This window comes from Seriola dumerili, unplaced genomic scaffold, assembly GCF_002260705.1.
Source record: "Seriola dumerili isolate Sdu_G_001 unplaced genomic scaffold, Sdu_1.0 BDQW01000169.1, whole genome shotgun sequence".
Lineage (NCBI taxonomy): Eukaryota > Metazoa > Chordata > Actinopteri > Carangiformes > Carangidae > Seriola > Seriola dumerili.
Window position 1 is genome coordinate 3,038,094 of NW_019174424.1, and position 19,453 is coordinate 3,057,546.

Sequence of the window (19,453 nt, forward strand, 5' to 3'; positions counted from 1 at the left end):
TCAAATGCACTCACAGAGAGACACACGTCAGGCCTGTGTTTATAGAAGAATCTTTGTGCACAGTTATCAAAACTATCACTGATTTCCAACATATACACAATCAAACACATACTCACACACACCCCTCTCCACTTCCAGCCACAACAAACTGTTGGTGCAATGCAGCTACAGGACAAAACATCCTTTCAAAACTAAAAGTGAGAGACTGGACCTTCAGAGTGCTCAGACTCTTGACAAGAGTCTGAGAAGGTAGGCTGAGAATCTTGATAGTTTTAACCCTCTGTTTTAACCCTCTGTTTTCTTCCTGATTAACGTTTGATCATTTTATCAGAATAACCACAAAGTTTCACTCACTAGTCAATCAGAAATCTTTATTCTTCATGATCAAGCTTCCAAAAATTGGGCCAATATTAATTTAAAATTTATACCAAAACAAAAAAAAAGTGAACCAACAACTACTTTAATGGGACACACATCCATTCCAGATCTAATTCACAGGTAAATTAAGATAATTGATACTGAAATATACCAAAAGTACAACCACACAACGTCATTAGCTCAAGCTATCACCTCACTACAGACTGTTGCTACCATGAGTTTTAGTTAGTGGTCTGTATAACTTTTTACACTTTTACACAGCACTCTCTAGTGGGCATGTTCTGGATCTGCAGTGTAAACATACCAAACACATCCTGTGGAAAACACACATTCAGTTTCATCAGGCTTTTGTCATCAGTTAGTTTTCTTTCCTGTTCCATTATGCTTCAGATTTTAGTTGGGGAAAACACTATGGAGTTAGTGAGGGAGGACAAAGAGAGAACTGGAAGTGCATTTGCCCATGAGTTAACTTGGTATATGTTTGAGTTGTAGTTATTACTACCTACCTGTTCTTTGAAGATTTAGGACCCTGCATTTTAAGCATTAGTTTGATATTTTGGTTGATTGATACCACTTTCATAGAGTTCTCTGAATGTGTAGCTGGAGCCAGCAGCTGTTTAGCTTAGCTTAGCATAAAGTCTGAAAAAGGGGAAACAGTTACACATCATGTTTTATTTGCTTAAACCATACAAAAACTGCAGTGTAAAAGAGGCACGGTGCAGTTTTCGAAGGGGTCATGTGCCTGACTATTTCTTGGCCCGGCATAGAAACTTACTCTTCAGGTTGCCTAGCAACCTCATGATAACAACAAGACTCCAAAAAGTTACTGCACCCGGCTTAAAAATAGTGTCGAATAAGCATGCTCCCCAAAATGTCAAACTATTTTAAGCAATTTCGCCATGCCATACTCCTGGTAGGTTCACTGAGGTAGGCTTACATAAGGAATTGCAGATTTGACATGTATAACTCCAAACCATTGTGGGTGTAGGGGCTTTCCACAGAGGTCAGGGGTCAACTCATGAGTCCTCCACTTCACCTTTTCCTCTCTGTCACCTCCACCCCGCTTTTTGCAAGCTGAGAAATCCAAAGGTTTGTCTAATTTTGCAGCAGGATTGCTCAGTACACAGACACAGCTTACTTCAATGCCCATTTGGAAAGTTTACACAGAAAAAAATCAATAAATATCTTTCTAACCTGGAAAAGAGCTGGCAGAACAACTGGATAAAGACAGCTATAATTCAAACACATTCTCATGTGTCATTTTTTATGGTCATTCAGCTGAAAAAGCTGGGAAGCTTATCGTTGAAGGAACAAAATTATTCATAACATAGTACTGAATTTCTGCCAAAGACTGGCAAATTTATAGACGCAAACATTAAACAGCAAGAACAGTTAAGAAGTGAAGCAGAAAGAACATATCCACCCTGCTCTGAAGACTCTGACCCGTGAACCCTGACCTCTGCTTCCATCGCAGTGCTCATTTCACAGGTTGTCAACAACCAAGACTGATGAGCATCTAAAACTATGAAAAAAAGGCCTTATTTGTTGCATGGCAGGGCTGGTTCAGGTGTCAGTATCATGAGGAACTATTACTTAAATTTGTTAGAAGGAAAATACATGCATCTGTTAAATAAGATGTGACGTCTAACATGCAATGTTAATGTTAATCTATGTCAAAAGCTTGGAGGACCACCCAAACTCAAAGGCTTTGTATAGCACCCACAAAAATGCTACTTCAAAAAACTTCTGAAGCATATGGAATTGACCTGTTGCAATGCAATTCTCAAGATTTTACAAAACAAATTCGCAACTCCTATTTCCACTTTTCCCATTTTATTCACATACAAGGGAGCTGGTATTTGACTGTTTTCAGTCTCAGGATTTTCAATTTTTATTTGATATTACTTTTTTTTCCATTTCTGTTTTTCTTTACATGGTTATTTCCTTAAACCCAGAAATCCCACACAGTCCACTGTGATTGTGCAAGGGAGAGAGGAGGGTGTGTATTTTAACAAACTCTGTGATTAGTGGCATGTTCTCATTTCTTCAGCACTTGTGTCCTTAAGCTGCCTAATCAAACAATTACTCTTCCCTCCCACTATCTGCCTCATTTCCACAGTTCCTAAATGCACCTCCCCCCATATTCTCCTGAGGAAAAAAACAAACAAACACTAATCTCCTCTCCTCTGTCTCCTTAACAATACAGGCATTCTGAAAAAAGCAGGGTTGGCATCTACCAGACCCCTTTCTCTTCACCCCCTCTTTCTCCTTACTTCCCCCACTCAAGTTATTTTGTGTTCCTCAGTTCTTCCGGTAGCGATTCTTTGGCTTCTCACCACAGCCGGTAGCCTCGCAGGAGGACAGGCCAGGCTGTTTGCCAGAGTTAATGCTGCTCAGAAGAGCGGGCAGCTCATTGGTGATTGCCTTCTCAATCTTCTCCAGCAGACAGCCTCCCATGTAGGAGCACTGACCCGACAGGGGCTTGAAATTGGTGATCGGGTTGATGCCAAAGAAGTCACGGTAAGCATCACGGTTGGGCAGGTCAAACTTGCTGACATTGGTCTTGGCTAGGATTGATTTAAAAATGTAGAACTTGTCTGGGTCGTCCACAATCTCCTTGAAGACTAGCTCAGGATCGCTGAAGAAGCTCATCTTCTCTTTAAAGGTCTGGACGTAGCGGTCCACCAGCAGGCCGTGGATGCGCACACGGATGCCATGCTGGCGGATGAAGGCAATCTTGTTCTCCATGCGGTTTTCAATCACCTGGTTCAGATCTTCCAGAAGGGAGATTTCCTCTCGCTTGAAGAGCTCACGACTGGTGTCAGGTGCGTAGTCATATGGCCAGAAGGAGCTGACGTAGACACGGGGGGGTTCAGTCACATTGATGAGGGGAGCCAAGCTCCAAAAGAGTGCTCCATAGACTCTCATCAAGTCCTGGGTGGCCAGGTTGTCAGCCTTGTTTAGGATGATGCGGATCTGGGACTCGCGACCCTTCAACTGCCGGAAGAGCATCTCCAGCTCCAGGCCAACGTCCAGCTTGGTGGGGTCGAACACCACGAAGATCAGGTCAGCGCGGTCAATGAACCACTGGCAAACATCATTGAAAGGATAGCCTGGGCAGAAGAAGAGAAATAACTGTTACCACTAAATACTGAGTTGTACCCAGCTGCTTTGTATTTGAATTGTGATATGTGGAAATCTGCAAACTGAAGGTCAACATTTCTGCTTCACCTCTCTCCTGCTGCTTGCGGTTCTCAATGATTCCTGGTGTGTCCACAAAGGTCACACGCTCCAGCAGCTTGTGGGGCATCTCAATACCGATCAGCTTTTCCAGGAAGTTTTGTCCAAACTTCTCCAGGGGCGAGAAAGAACGAGAGCTGTCTGCTGCCATTACAATACCTTCAACGGAGCGGATCTTCTCCCCATGCATAATAACAGTGAACTCAGAGGTAGTAGGCTCAGCTCCTGAAAGCAAATGAAGGGAGAAACAGAGGGAGACGTGAGCAAGAGCATGAGTAGCAGGAGAAACAGACTGGGATTTAGCAAAGGTCAGAAATCACTGTTTAGCCTTCATAAAATGTCATGGATCTAATTCAGCAAAATTTCTGTGAAGGTATCTGCCCATCTGCCCACAATCACATCCTTGCACTTACACACACACACACTACACTACAGCTTTTAGATAAGGCAGCTGCTTCTCGAATAGTTCTGTAGATTTATGATGGCATTTTAAGGTTGCTTCATCCTTACTGGATTTTTTTTTTAAATGGATGTAACATACCTGTGTAGAGCTGATAGGGGCTGTCGTTCAAGCCCAGGAGGTAATTGATCATGGAGGACTTGCCAACACTCCAGGGTCCCAGGAAGAGCACCATGGGTTTGGAGGTAATCTCCCCATCTGTTTGGCAAACACAGACAGACAGTGATTAAAATCTCAGGAGGTGGGCTAAATGATGACGAAGAACCTCTCAAGTTCATCCCAAATTTTTTAAATTATTTTTTAATTACGAAAACGATGCTGAGATTTGTATTTGTTGCAAATAAGAAAATGTGTGAGATCTTTGAGTTGTTCTTTTGTTGACCCATGTTTGGTACAGTCTCCGTTTCCTTTTGTGCCTCAGGAAGGGATAGTTTAACCAAAACACTGATCCATCCAAAATGTATCCTGGGGTTGTTTTTGGGATGAACTATACTTCAAGTCTCAGAGACACCAAGAAGCATGTGAGAATAGCACTGTCACTCTTAATCCAGAGCACAGAGGAAGATTTTGAAGACTTAGAAAGGAAATTAAAAACAGATAGACAAAGAAACACATTGAAGCTGTTAGGCTTGTTTATTGGCATAAGGAAAATTTCTATGAAATGCTGCAGCCATATCTCCACTCATATTGGCACGCGACAAAGTAGTGACTCAACAGAGCAAACTGTGTGTCTCATAGCAAGCTGCAGTGTGTGTTGTGAGTGGACATGGTGTCAGGGTGGGAGGGAGCAGCAAAGTTCTGTTAGAGACCTACTGGTGCAAATCTGAATGAATTCAACAAAAGATGAGGATAAAAATATCCACAAAAAAGAGGAAGACAAAAAAAGAGAAAAGAAAACAAAGTATTTCAAAGAAAATAATCACTCCTGATGATTGTGGCTCTTAAATTAAAAGAACAAAGTGTGACAGAAAGCTAATCAATTCACTCCCAGCTGCACTGACCACCCTTTTCCACCAGTGCACCCTTCTCAAGTGTCCTAAAGCCAGAACTGCACATGCAACCCCATCCATATATGACATTTTACAGCCCAACTACACAACTTAATGAGCAGTACTTTCTGTAAATACTGTATGTAGCGTGCTAGCTAAACACTGCCAAGCTGAAAGTCTATTATGTTTCCCCACAATTTTTTTCTTAAATTTACATTTCTTCCCTTTTCATTCTTTAAAATGGATGAATTGAAATGAATTTTGGAGTTTTGGCTGAAATTTTGAATTATGAATGAAATTGAGAAAGAGTGAATTAATTTTGATCCATATTAGGTATAAAACTGCTGCTCTCTGTGCATCACTGTGGATCACTTTGATCACCCCCCCTCCCCCCAGTCAGTGTTACATTGGATGTAACACTGACCCAGGTGTTGAAATTTCTGACCCACAGAGAGCTGTGCAGTATTTATACTGCCTCAAGTGACTTACAAATGTATGAGGAGAAATGAAGGGGGGTGGGAAAGGAAGGGGCTGAGCACTTCAGGCAGTGCCATGCACAAGTAAGCCCCGGACCACACCCACCTGTGGCAGAGTCCCCCAGGGTTCGTCCGGGGTAGGCTGTTAGATAAGGGGATGGGGTTGGGGGAGGACAGGACAGGGAGGGTGGAGTACAGAAAAGTGAAGGGAACAGGAGGTGGAGGAGAGTGAGGAGAGCTCAGTGAGGGAGTGAGGTTTCTACAAGCAACAGGGAAGCGGTAGAACAACAATGTGCACGGATGGGTGGGAGATGGTCACTGGATTCTATCGTCCCATATTTGACCTAATGTGTCAAACATGTCCGTCTGAAAATGGATGGTGTGTCTGTGCAGTCAAGCGATGAGGTGAATCGTTTTTGTCTGTATAGTGTTTGACACAAGTGGTATTTGACAAGTTTGCATGCATGCTAAGCCTGAAAATCCACAAGAGGGCGAGCTTTATTTCATTTATTTCATTGTGGGGAAGAAGAGTCTGTTACTGCAAATTCAGTGTGCAGCTTAAAGTGTTGAGCTTAGTGTGAAGAAACAGCACATTGTGCAGAATCTTTTAAAAATCAAACAGGGAAATTACAAATGTGTAAGGAATAGAAGAAAAGGGGAAGAAATATTTAGGTAAGGAGCATTAATGGAGTGATTTAGACAATAGTACACCTTTCCCCTGGGGCAACAATAGCCTGCCATGTTTTAACAGCTGATTTCTGTGAAGGTTGGGCTGTAAACTGAAGAGGATATGATTGTTTCTTTACAGTTTTTGTGCTTTACAGCCCAACATACAAAGAAAAATAAAACCCAAAAGCCCCAAGTGGTGAAAAAGTAAGAGAAGACACTACTGCACTATATATAGCCTACTGATAGTGTGAAGATGATATGTGTGTACAAATAAGTCAACAAATCAGTCACCAAAGCAACAAAAACAGAGAACCGACACAACAGAACAAAGTGCAGGCACAGCTGAAGCCTTTGTGGTACCTGAGATCTCGTGCTGCCTCAGCTCATTGTACTTGTAGGCCTGCTCCATCGGCTTGATGGATGTGTGGTAGATCTTCCGCAACCTCTGTATAGCCGCTGGAGGACAAGATAAAGACGAGAGGAAAGGATGATGAAGATGTTGCAAAGATGTTTAAAAAGAGGCACTGAGGGACATTTTGATAGGCCAGATGGAGATGAAGTGAAATGAAAGATTTTGCAGCAGTCTAGTTCCCAGCCTTTTTGCCTTGTGACATTTTTCACTTATTAATCTTTCACCATCACTTCCTCCCTCTGATGTGTTAAGACATTTGCAAGTTAAGAGGAAATCAGTGAAAAGAAATCAAAGGAAATGACTGTGTTTTATTGAGCTATCTTCAATCTGTAAAATGCAGTTCAAGCACAAAGCTCTACAAAAAAACCACATCTGTTGAATTATCTTTGATCCTCACCTGCATAGTCTGCTGCTTTTTCCTCAGCTGCAAGTCGGAACGTCTCGTCGATGTGAGATCTGTCTCTGAGGACAGAGATGATATCTTCTTCTTCTGTAAAAACAACATTAACAAAATTCAGCGTATGTTTTTAATGGTCTGTTGAAGGAGTAATGGAAGTGGACCCAGGTGGCCAGATTTGGTGCAAACCAATCCACAGTGACAGTTTCATCATGAAGCCCACGCTGGGGCTGCTGATGGCCCATCATACCTTTTCAACAAAGATTTGCTACTGAGGCCAATGATGCTGCTATTTCCGGATGCACATCAATCACTGCATCCTGTGTGTCAATGTGTATCGCCACTGCTGGGAATTTAAATGTGACGCACAAATAACTGATAATAACAGCTGGACAACAGTTTTGCATTGGATGCCATTATCAGTTTCACACGTGGCAGATATTTGAGTTGTTTCGTGATCAAATGCTTGCAAACTGAGCCCAATTTCATATGTAACCCTTCTTACACCAATTGCCTCTTCTACCTTGTCTTTTCTGCTGTCTTCACTTCCACCTATCTCTCACTTACTGTTACCTTTGTAAATAAAAAAACGTTTACAGTATTAACTGCATGATAGGCTCATCATCCCCTCAATCATTTTCACTCCAGCCTGAGATCTTTACTTTCAAGCACTGAACATGATAACACTATCTTCACCTTGTGTGCGCACTACAAAACCATCTGTTTGACATTCATTTTTAAATATGATTTTTCTTAAAAGACACAAAAAAAAAAAATCAACAAAAATGTTGATAAAATCTTATAGTTTTCATCAAAATGTACTTTCATGAAATTTTGGGGCTTTAAAGTAGAACAAAGTCATTCATTTTTTGGTTTACATTTTTGCACCCTACACTGTACATGTGCGTGGTATTTTGATGACTCTTCTCACCCCCCATGTGTTTGAGTGTGTGTGTGCAACAGAGAGAGAGAGAGAGAGCGAGAATCCAAGAGAACATATCTGCTCACCAGTGTGTCATGTCCACTTTTGAACATATCAAATTGCTTAGATCACAGCTGCTAGTACAATCAGCTCTTAATTTAGAAAGCAAACGCCGAAAATAAACAGACAAAGACATTTGTTCGACATCACCCTGGGCTTACAACAACAGCAAAGATAAGAGAGATAGAGAGAGGGACTTCCCCAGGTTTCACAACGGGCTAGGCGGCGAATTCAGCGACTGTTCTCATCAGTAATATACATGAGACAATGATGTGCAATCCTCTTTCTTTTCTCTTCTATATTTATCCACCTATCACAGACTTATCACACTGTGAGGCCTGTCCTTGTGTGCCCAGGTCTCAGAACAGGCCTCCCTGTAACACCTCCCACACGGCCCTGCTGGTTTCAGACAAACCTGCTACGGCTATGAGCTATATATAGGAGCAGTTGGGAAGTCTTCCGTGTTCACACTTCCATACCCTGGGGGGTTATGGGCCTTAGTACCCAGGCTACCAGACACTCCCCTAATAGAGTTGTTAGGGAATTTTAACAGTATTTACAGCATGCTAGTGGTAAACTGAATCTGATATCATAGAAGATGTAGAGTGATTAATTGTAGTCATTTAATTGTAAATCAGATTGGGGAAAACACATGGCATAATCTGAATATTGATATTGTTATATAAACTACTTTATGTCATCACAGACTTATTAAATTCAATTTACTAGCGCAGGAAACATAACATAATTCAAAATCAATCAATCCTTTACAAAAATCTGCCAAAAAAAAAAAAAAAAACGACAACATTTCAACACTGCAGTCTTATAAAACTAATAGACCATGTTCAGATGAAGAGACCTGCATGGAGGATCAGAAAGCATGAAAAGCTGGAGCTGCAGCCCAGGGCACAACCCTCTGATCTCAGCTGGTGACTGGCAAGGAACCTGCTGAGCCCAGGTTATTGTCTGGGCATTTGTGCAATACTCATCACAAATCAAACGCTGACTGGTGTAAAGCAGAAGCACCTGCTGGGGGAAGGTAAAATATTTTTTTATTAGGTTTCAACTGCAGATGTCTCAGGCCAGAGGACCAAAAATGTACACTGCTGGCAGGCACAGCCTCGCCTCAGTCAGTTTCTCACACCATATTGAGCTGGAACAAGTCCAATAGATGTGACAATTTCTTAACATATCTCCACTCTGGTGTAGCATAAGGTCTAACAACACTATTGACATTGTTATTTGCTTTGTTGCAGGAGGGTGTTCTCCACATAAATATTGATTAGCAGCAGGTTCTGCTTGGAGAGAAAAAGAAGTGGTCATGAAGTGATTCAGCCATACTCGCAATAACCCCACTGTCTGGCATCAAGACAAATTTTGTTCCGCTTCAGTACTCAGGTAAAATGTACGTCCTTGTAAACATTAGTTCATTCTATGAAAATAAAATCTAATGAATTCAGTTCAAAATGATTGTCACTGACTGTTTCCATCTCAGCTGTCTTTACCACTTGTATACTGATCTACTTTAACTGAGGCTGAAAAAAACTTCTTTCACAAAAGGAATTGACAAAATTGTCTCTTTTTCATTTTTGGGCGCCATAACCAAATACTGTAGGCTTCTGAGAACAGAACTGTATCACAACAAAGTAGTGCTGGATGGTGACATTGTTTTCTACATAATAATAAACTGTATATCACTGTGAAAAGACTGCAACCTGTCAGAGGGCAGCAGTGTCATGGCATCCTGCACCGTAACCTGGAGTACAGCCACTGGCCATGTGGTCAATGACTTGTAGTGTTTCTGGCCAGGAGTCTGAATGGCACGTTGCGTTGGCCAAAACCAACGGTGCATCAAATGTCACGTAAAGTCATCTGAAGGCCTGTTTGTTTACAAGCATGACGCAAACTCGTTTATATTGATTTAAGTCAATAAAGGTGTCTGCCAACTGAGAAATCCAGGGTGAACGTTCCATCAATCAAATGATTTGAATGATTTGTGAATCACACCACAGAAAGCTCGAAGGAATATTCCAAACTGTGCCCCTCACCTACCCCCACCCCATACACGGGCACACACGCATACTCTCACACACTCACACACTCACACTATATGGCTCATACCCCAACAGTTGCCCGTTTGCAGTGTGGCAGCAGTGACACACACTGATGGTCGAGGAGCAGCGCAGCACTGATGATTCTCCCCGAGTCAACCTGCTAAAAATAAACCTGTGTAATGTTGCTCCCAGCACGGTGCGAGAGCAAAAGAAAGCAAAAGGTTAGCAGCCAGAATAAAAGAAGGCTATGAGTAATGCTGCAATGCCTAAAAAGGTCTACATACATAGCTATGTATGTTGCTACTTATTTGGATATGTAGCCTAATAGGCTGCGCGTTTTGTTTTTATTCTCAAGAAGGCGACAGTGAATGTGGTAGAAACACAAGAAGGGTCCTTCCAAAGAGGCAAGGATAATGATGCAAAAATAAATGGGTGTTTTGCATGTGACCTCATGTGCATGTCTCTGCTGTATTACTCTACTCAGTGTATTGTGTAATGAGGCAGTGGTACAACATACAATAATATAAATAATAAACTTATTACGACATTAATTAAGACAGCTAGCTTTTGTTGACCTGTAGAAATAACAATAAGCCACATCTTCGTGTAGCACCATCTGTGATCTACATGGCTGCCATTTTGTAAATCTGGCACTCAGGACAGGTTAGCTGAATATCAAACTGGGCCAAGGAGAAATTGAGCCAAGGAGAAACACTGGCAATGGATGCGATTAATTACGAAAGGAAGAGGAAGAGAAGTTTTTTTGTCAGTGTGAGAGAGCTCTCCCATCGGAGGACACAGAGGAGGATTAAACTAGAGCGCTCAGGTGGCTTTTGAGGAACAAAACTATCTTCTCAATGCACCGGGCCTGTCCCTGCAGTACCCAGAGCTTACTCAAGCTTCTGTAACTTGACTCATCACTCAGGAGAGTCTTGTCTTTTAACACCAGCCTCTTGAGTGGGCCTTAACTGCTGTGAACTTGTTAACACCTTCCAATCCAGTCAATCCCTGATGGAGGCCCTGGGACAGAGCTCCGCAAAGATCAGAGAGGTAGTGTTGCCCACGGACGGCGGGCCTTGCATCAGCGCTCAAAATTAACCCTGCAGGCGCCAGGGGAGTTGAACCCCGGACATCTGCACCCAGGACCATGTGTCCTCACTGAGCCCGTTGCCACACAACCCTCCCTCAGTTTGGAGAAACATTCTGGTGGCAAAAGCACATCCAGTAGGAATGTCGGCGATTTAAGCCCACCACGGCCTCAGTGTCTGGATAAGTCATGCCTCAACTATAGATTCTTATGCAGTGGCGATTCAAACATCAGAAATAATGTCAAACAACAACTGCAAGTGTGAAACTATTGTGCAAATATGCTGCTAAAGTTTAAGGATTCCCCTCTGTTTTACTTCCCCAAATATTTCAATTTCACTGAACAACCACGGTTTGGCAAATCATAGGCACAAATCGCAACCAGTGTCATAGCTGAAAGAGCTACTATACTGAGCTAAAAAGATATATTATTTACTCTACTCAACAGCACACCACCAGGGAATAACCCATGTATTATGTAGGTATACATGTGTGCTGTTGTGTATCTGCAGTCATGTGCATTTACACTGTATATATTAGGTGCATGTGTAAAACCCAAGGATCATATTCTGCTTGCAGCACAGTGGAGGTAAATTGAATTAAACTGAACATGATGAGGGCAGCAGGCCTGGAACCCCCAGTCAGAGGATTTATCCTGAGCACGGGGGGATTGAGGCAACCTTAACTGAAGGCCAAGGGGTTCCACTGGAAAGATCCGCGGAGAGGCATCGAATTTATTCAAATTTAAACAGACTAGAAGGAGATTTTTACATGACCACTGGTTTGTAAAATACCCAGGACGTTAATTGCCAGTAACACACAGAAGACAGTTTTCTTTTTCTCTCCATACAGACATTACATATATATCTCTATGAAAATGAAGCCTAATGATTTTTAAATAAATAATAAACCCATAACCATAAAAATGCATGTGATTCTTCTTCTAGCAAGGGCAAGAGGTATGAGAGCAGTCAGCAGAACTTGTGCAGGGCGTGGTGAGAAGAGGCCACAGATGGCAACAGGTGGCACAGCTTGTGGAACTAGTGCTCCCTCAAAGTCAGGAATAGCCCCACAATGGGTCAGAAAATGGACAGCGGTGGGGGCAGCATGGCTGCCTCCTATTTTAAGGCTTTGACTGTTGGTCAGTCTGGAGACTCACAGACATCCACATCCCACGGAGCTGACTGGGTAATATACAGCTTAGCCGTGTGCACTAGGACCGCTCATGTACAATACATGATCCTTTTACTTGTATCTTTGGCCTTTTACACAAGAAATCCTGCCCAGTCACAAGTATAATTCTCTCTGTTTGTCTACATCACTTTCACACTATGTCTGGTAAATGTGGGTATGCATTTCAGACAGACATGAAAAGACAGACTACCTTCTAGATCCGAATGCTGGTGTGTTTTGTTTTACAGTGAAACAACTCAACAAGCAAAAAACACCACTGACTATCACTATCACTGGCCCTTACAGACCATCTTATGTGAGACACTTTCAGATTCTCAGTCCTCTAAGGGGTCACTGACAGCTAGGACATGAAGTGGAGTGACAGGCTCAAAGAAAGGCACAAGGGCAAAGGCACTTTACGCAGAGGTGTTGATCTGATGCCTCTATCCCTGCTCTCCTGTTCGAAAGCCAGGAAAGGACGTCAGGTGCCCTTGGGACTGGGGGGGGAGGGCAGTCTTAAGGAAGGAGGGGTGTGTAGTAAGGCAGTTAAGTATGACTGATGTGTCCCTTCTACTACTGCCATCAGAGGGATGTCCCAGACATGCCTCATGCCTTCAGAGGAGATCACGTGGAGACAGTGCGCCTTTAACTTTCCATGTCTCCCCCCCTGCAAAGTGAGGACGCCAAAGATGTTTTTACTGTATCGAGGATGAATAGTATTACCACTCAAGTATCATCACACTTGTGTGAAGAACTAATCAAGGCCTGACAGAAGCTGTGATACATTTGTATATCAAGAAAGTCCAAATCTGTTTGGAGTTGGACAAAATTCTCAACACACAGCACTGTTTTCTGTGCTAAGAGCAGAGCTTTCATTTTAGAAATATGCTGTAATTACATATGCGCTAATGACATTTTTTTAATATATTATATTAGTAGTTGTCTTAAGCCCCTTTCACATTCAAACCCTCTGAATGACATCGGATACTGAACGCAGCTTCAATCCCCATTTGGTCAGTCAGAGCCATTCACACAAGACCTAGTTAGTGTAGGGTTTCTAGCAACCTTATAATAACCCTATAGTTACTATAGTAACCTATGTTTACCATTACACGCCAGCTCTGAGCGGTGTCCGACCCATGTAAAACCCTGGAAGCGAGCGTCGTCGTGGAGCCAGGTTGGTCATGTAAAATACCAATTCACACTTCACTGCTTTGGCTTAGAAAAAGGAAGCTATTTAACACCTGCAGGTAAATAACTGTAAAAGAAATGACTGTGTTCCAGGTGCATTCACATCGCTACACCTAATGATGAGTCTAACGATGTCAAATCATACAGTGATGACTGCTGAGCATTATTTCATAAAAAGATTACTTCTATCCTGCCTACAATGTCCAAAGTCAAGGTGTCCTTACTTGTTTCCAAATGTAAACAGTTCTAAACATTCAATTAATGCAATGCACTAACTGTAACATAATCAACTGGCTTCAGTCTCCAAATTTGTTTGGAATAGAGACACGTGTCAGAGGGGAGTGTAAGATTTCACAACATCAAGATTGTCATGTCGTCGTGTAAGCTTTGCTGCTGCTTTTTTTCTCTCACAAAATGTACATCAAATCTACTAAGCAACAGTGTTAGGATACAGTGTTGATGTCTCTGCTTTTCGAAATATAGATCTGCTCTGCCCAGGGCTGTTAGACAAGCTATGATGAAATGATATCAAATCGATTTCACCTTCCTTTAGAAGAAGATTACCCTTTTTGTTCCACTCTGCGGAATTAGCTTCTTCAGTGGCGTTCCTGACAGAGATCGAACCAATCAATAACGCAAATAATTACACACTGAGGCAAAGAGTTCATGATTCTCATAATTAGCCATAACTTGCAGGTTGTTGGAACCAAAACTCCTGCATGCTGTATGGGGGAAAAGAATCAATACATATTATGCACATGTAGTAGATTTAAAGACAGAGGCCACCAAAAGACACCTGCATGGGCCCGCAGAAGAGGTCTATAAAGGCATGAGTTGCAGCCACAGCCCCTCCTACCTGGAGAATGCATGTCCCTATAAGGCCAACTGCTGGGAATAAATTGCGATTGTGACAGTGCAGAGTGACAGCAGCTGTGCCGTGTATCTAAAGGGAAGCACGGGGCTGGGAGGGGTGAGGAGTCGTGAGGGGAGGGGAGTCGAATGGAGGGAGGAACTGTAGTGGACAGTGTTGGGTTTCAGGAGGCCTTCCAATCTTAGACACCTGACAGTAGCCTGGAATATGGAGGCCTGGCCCCGGGCAGTGGAGCTGAACGCCACCCCAAGGACGGGCAAGGGTGACAGACAAGGGTAACGGCAACCGCTGCAGTTCAGAACCACAGACCAGTCCACATTTTTTAGAACAGGCAGTCTGGGAGAAGTTGTCACTATGACAGTCAACTCCATGGGTGCCATGTAATCAGATTCATTGAGAGATTGACGTTATCACTGTACTTTATGATACTATGGATTATCATCACAGGAAATATAGGAATTTCGGCTCTGGAGTAACTCTTCCAAACCAAGTTGTATGAGATAAAATTCCATTCCATCCAAATCAATGGATGCTGAAGTTAAAGAGAGGACAAGCTCAGTGTCCATTTAAGCTTCAGCGTGGTTTTTCTCCTCTCTGTGGTTAGACTAAGACTTTCCATCAGCTGGTGCCACGCGTTAGGACAGCTGACATGCTGTCACAGGAGAGGCTGAACTCTAGCTTGAATAATCCTCAACTGCTTTCCTTTTGGAAGCTCATCAAAATGACATGTGCTCATACATCAAAAGTGTTAGGCATTACAGTGTGGATTTTTTTTTGTGGATTTTAATAATTAAAAAGATGAGAAAGAGCCAGTTAAATCCATCATTTTGTATTGGGTGACAACAGTTTAATTATAAACTGGGACAGATTTTAAATAGTCCTGCTTGGTGGCAAAGAAAGACCGTGGTAACATTTCTATCTCTGTCTCTGTCTATCCTCGGCTGGTGTCCCCATGACTAATAATAATAATAACATAATTATCATTTTAACAGTATGAAAACTGAACAACCTCTGAATCTGTACTGTCACCGTATGATCAGACCATCAGAGCAAGTCTGGCAGCAGCACATTCATTAAACCAACCTCTAAACTTACACCACGTCACCGTTTCATTTGTTGGGCCCACTTGTAAAAAAAAAAAAAAAAAAAAAAAAAAAAAACATACCTTGTGCCCACAGTGCACCACCTCACATAAAACGTGAGGAAGCCACCCAATATTTGATTTAAATGCTTCTTACCTGCTGTGGCCTGCAAAAGCAGCAGGGAGAGGAAACAGCAGAATGAGACTGAACCCTTCATGATGGCTGCCAGGAGAACTCTGATAGTCACACAGACTATATATACCAAGGCAGAAAGGTTAAAGGGCATGCAAAGAGAAGAGGCGGGGCACAGACAGAGCCAGCTGGTAGAGGGGCTGAGATCTGTGTGTTTGAGGTGTTGCAGGACTCATAGCATGCCACAGCGACTCTACGTGTACAAGCAGCTGACCCTGCTATTCAGAGAGGTCACAGCTTGGGCCTCAGCATCAATCCATGAAGACCGGGCTCTTTCTTTAAGTTTTGAATCACTCAACTTCTCATAGGTGTTTATTTTATAAAAAAAGTTTTACATTTTACAAAAGACTGAAAATAGGTTTTATAAGAAATAACATCTCTAACAATATATGAGCCATAATAAGATATAAGATGTAAGATAGTGAAAAGGCAAACTGATTTGACATTAGCAGTTTAACTCTGAGAGGAGTAGTATTAATGGATGATAGGAGGCAGGTTCAAGGACAATCGCCTGCTTCTAAGTAAATGGGGATATAACTTTAAAGGAATAGTTCTACATTTTGGGAAATGTGCTTAGTCTCTTTCTTGACAAGAATCAGAGGAGAACGCAGATGCCACTGTCATGTCTGTCTCCACTGAAGAAATCATGTTTTTTGTCTAAAAAGGCCTCTGACAAAGAAAGAGATCAGACCAGAGCACAGGCGAGCTGGCCATGGGGACTACCGGCTCAAATCCCAGTCAGCAGGTGGACCATCAGAACATCCATAAAGTTTTTACTGGCTCAGACAGTGTCATTCCTGCAACTGGTGGAAAACTCCATGGCTGAGTTTCTTTCCCAGTCCGACCCTGGAGCCAATACTGGTCTTACCGAGCTGCTAAAGGGCTCCAGCTTGACTCAGAACTGGCTTTTGTTCTCCTTCATGTGTAAGCAACTTGATGGCTACATAATGTTACATCTGTTTTCAATAGTGACCGGCTACAGTGAGCATGATAATGTTAGCTGACATGCTGTTGCCAATATTATAAATGTGTCCGGCAACTGTTGCTATGGCTTATGTGCTGTAAGATAAGCTAACCGGCTGCTAGCTGTAGTCTTATATTTACAGGAGAAATATAAGAGTGGTATCAATCTTCTCATCTAATACTCAGGAAGAAAGCAAATAAATATAATTTCCAAAATGTCCAAATACATTTTAACATTCAGTTACTTCAATTAAAAACAAAGAATGATGGTCAAATGACTGAAAAATTATTTACAGCCTTCTCTCCGCAAACTATTTGCAGTAAATGTGCCAAGTGTAAATGAGGGCCTGGATAGACACAGTGCTCACTAGGCAGCCATGTTGGTAAAGAGTTGTGGGACATTTCGAGTTCTCTTGGGGGCCCTCTGGTGGCCATGGTGGCCCTAAGCAGGCTCTCAGTTTGCCGGCACTGACTGTGTGTGTAAGAGAGTGAAGGATGAGAGCAGAGAGGGTATGTCTGCAACATTAAGACCCCTGAGTCAACCTAGAATCCCTAACACAGCAAAACGCTAGGCGGATTACTGCTTTATCACACCCAAGCAGACACACTGTGGTGAACATAATCTCACAATTCCTCGAGAATCAACATCTCAACTGTAAATTAATCCCCAAATATGGCAGGAGTTTCTTACTCAAGCATGTCCATCCCAAATGACTTGGAAAGCGTGTCCAAACAATACAGCATGTTCATTTTGATGCATACAACTGCCTTAATCCTGAGGAACTTCACTGGTGGTGGGATCTACTTGAGAGGCATGATGATTTGTTTATGAGAAAATCTGTGCTTTTGATGAGCTTTTCTGAATTCTAGTGAACATTAATTCTTTGTTAATTACAGATTGCAAACCCTGGCATCAGTCAGTCTTTTGCCAAGTGTGCCTTTAAAATGTTTGCTGCAGCTTTGATGCTGCTGTCACTAGCCATGGAAAAGCAGCACATAAATGACAGACTGATAGTTTATAAAGCCTTCAGCCAGTTTATTCAGACGTGTAGAGACTGTATTCAAGCCAGAGTTTGAAGAAAGGTTCCACTTCCAATTTTTGCAGCTTAGTAAGAATCATATTTTGATAAATTCAACAAATGCATGTTCTAGTGCATGAAATTTAAAATGCCAGTTGCATTGTTGCTGTTTTATTTTAACCCATGTAATTCATGTATAGGGCTCTAGTTTAGGCCATATGAGGCTGCATATTGAACATATCAATATTAAACATAGTCAAATTCACAAAATAACATAATTTCAAAAGAAAAGGGGTTTACCATTCCAGAGGCAAATAGCTTTAGGAATGTAGCTCTTTTTTAGCAACTTTAGCCTAAAACAGTGTAGTCTACAGAGCAACACGGAGAGCATTTCTTTAAAAAGTGGAGATGGTGGGTGAAACTCATCCCTTATGATGTTTGGAGCCTTTTGGTGAAGTTAAACTATTAAAAAATGAGAGACGAGACAGACTGGAAGTAATAATGCAGTCTTCACTATTTCTGATTCTTCACTATTTTCTCTGATTTCTTCTGATTATTTCAACAGTAGTCTACAAAACCAAACTGTGACAGAGAAAGTTGGCACACTTTCCACATCCATGATGTGCAAAAACCAGACCATAGCTTCCCTTGAAACTTGAGCTTCCTCAAAAGAATAATATAATGAGTCTGTTGTGAGTTTTTCCTTTCGTTCCCATTTGAGATTTTTTTTAATTTTGTGTTCCCAAAGTTAAGATAACAGTTATCTTATGTTAACACATTTGAATTTGCTTATTAAAGAATCAGCTCACTTTGCCATAATATACTGACTGACTGAGCCTCAGTTGACACCAAAACCAGAGGTATTTCTGAAGCAACGTGTGAGGGTGTGAACAAGAGGCTTGGAGTGAATGAATGCGCATCAGGAGATGATGGCAAGAGATGCCACCTTCTGTCCCTGGTGTACATTTTAACCGTCACAGAGGAGGTGGTCGATCTTAATTTAGCAATGAGCTGCAGAGTTGGGGAGGGAGGGGGGTTTCAAAGTCTCATCCACCAATCAGGAGAAGACACTTGTGCATCAACTGTACTGCTTGAGTGACAGCCAACCAGATCTGGGGGGGGGGAACTAATTCAGTTGGTTATGCCATTATTAGTACTACACTTCTCAGATGTTTAAATAGTCAATATTTAGTCCTCATTTTGAAGAAACAAAAACAGAAAAGACACACACATAGAACCCAATGTGTAAAAAACAAAGTACAAACTTTATTATTCTGTCTTTACAAAGGCACAAGCCTCTTTATCCCCAAAACATTTCTCTTAAAAAACAAAACAAAAGAAAAAAAAAATAGCTTCTTGATGACCATATGCACCGACAGGTCTAACATAAAAAGGTACAGAGGACACACAAAAAGAGAGGGAGAGGAGGGAGTTGCAAAATGTGAAGGGCGACAAGAGATACTGACGATAGATAAACAAAGACAGCATAAAAGATTGCAAAAGAACAAAAAAAAAAAAAAAAAAAGATGCGAGGGACAAACAGGTCAAGTTGTAGGAGAACTGGACATGGAAGGAAAGGGGGATACACAGCTGTGCGGCTTTTACTCATAACCTCAAGAGCTTCAGCTGAGGAGATGCCCCTTTTTACGAAACAAAGAGGCAGACTCCAGTATAGTACAGTAAGTGCTTTGTAATCTTGACGCCATTAAATGATCCCGGGCCCATCCCACTTATCTGACAATCTGATATGTCCACGTTACGTTTCCTAAGACACAGAAAAGAGTGCAAAACACAGATGGAAAAGAAAACAGCTCTGGGA

At 42.0% G+C, this 19,453-nt stretch overlaps 1 protein-coding gene across 1 annotated transcript; it reads right to left on the reverse strand.

Annotated features, from left to right (window-relative positions):
- Positions 1 to 357: 357 nt before the first annotated feature.
- On the reverse strand, positions 358 to 15,683 carry srl (sarcalumenin). Its single transcript, XM_022752577.1, has 6 exons — positions 15,617 to 15,683; positions 7,022 to 7,114; positions 6,573 to 6,668; positions 4,160 to 4,276; positions 3,610 to 3,843; positions 358 to 3,491 (listed from the first exon to the last, which is right to left on the reverse strand). Exons 1-6 carry the CDS (start codon positions 15,675 to 15,677, stop codon positions 2,680 to 2,682), a joined length of 1,413 nt encoding a protein of 470 aa, XP_022608298.1. The 5' UTR covers positions 15,678 to 15,683; the 3' UTR covers positions 358 to 2,679.
- Between the last annotated feature and the right edge of the window lie 3,770 nt (positions 15,684 to 19,453).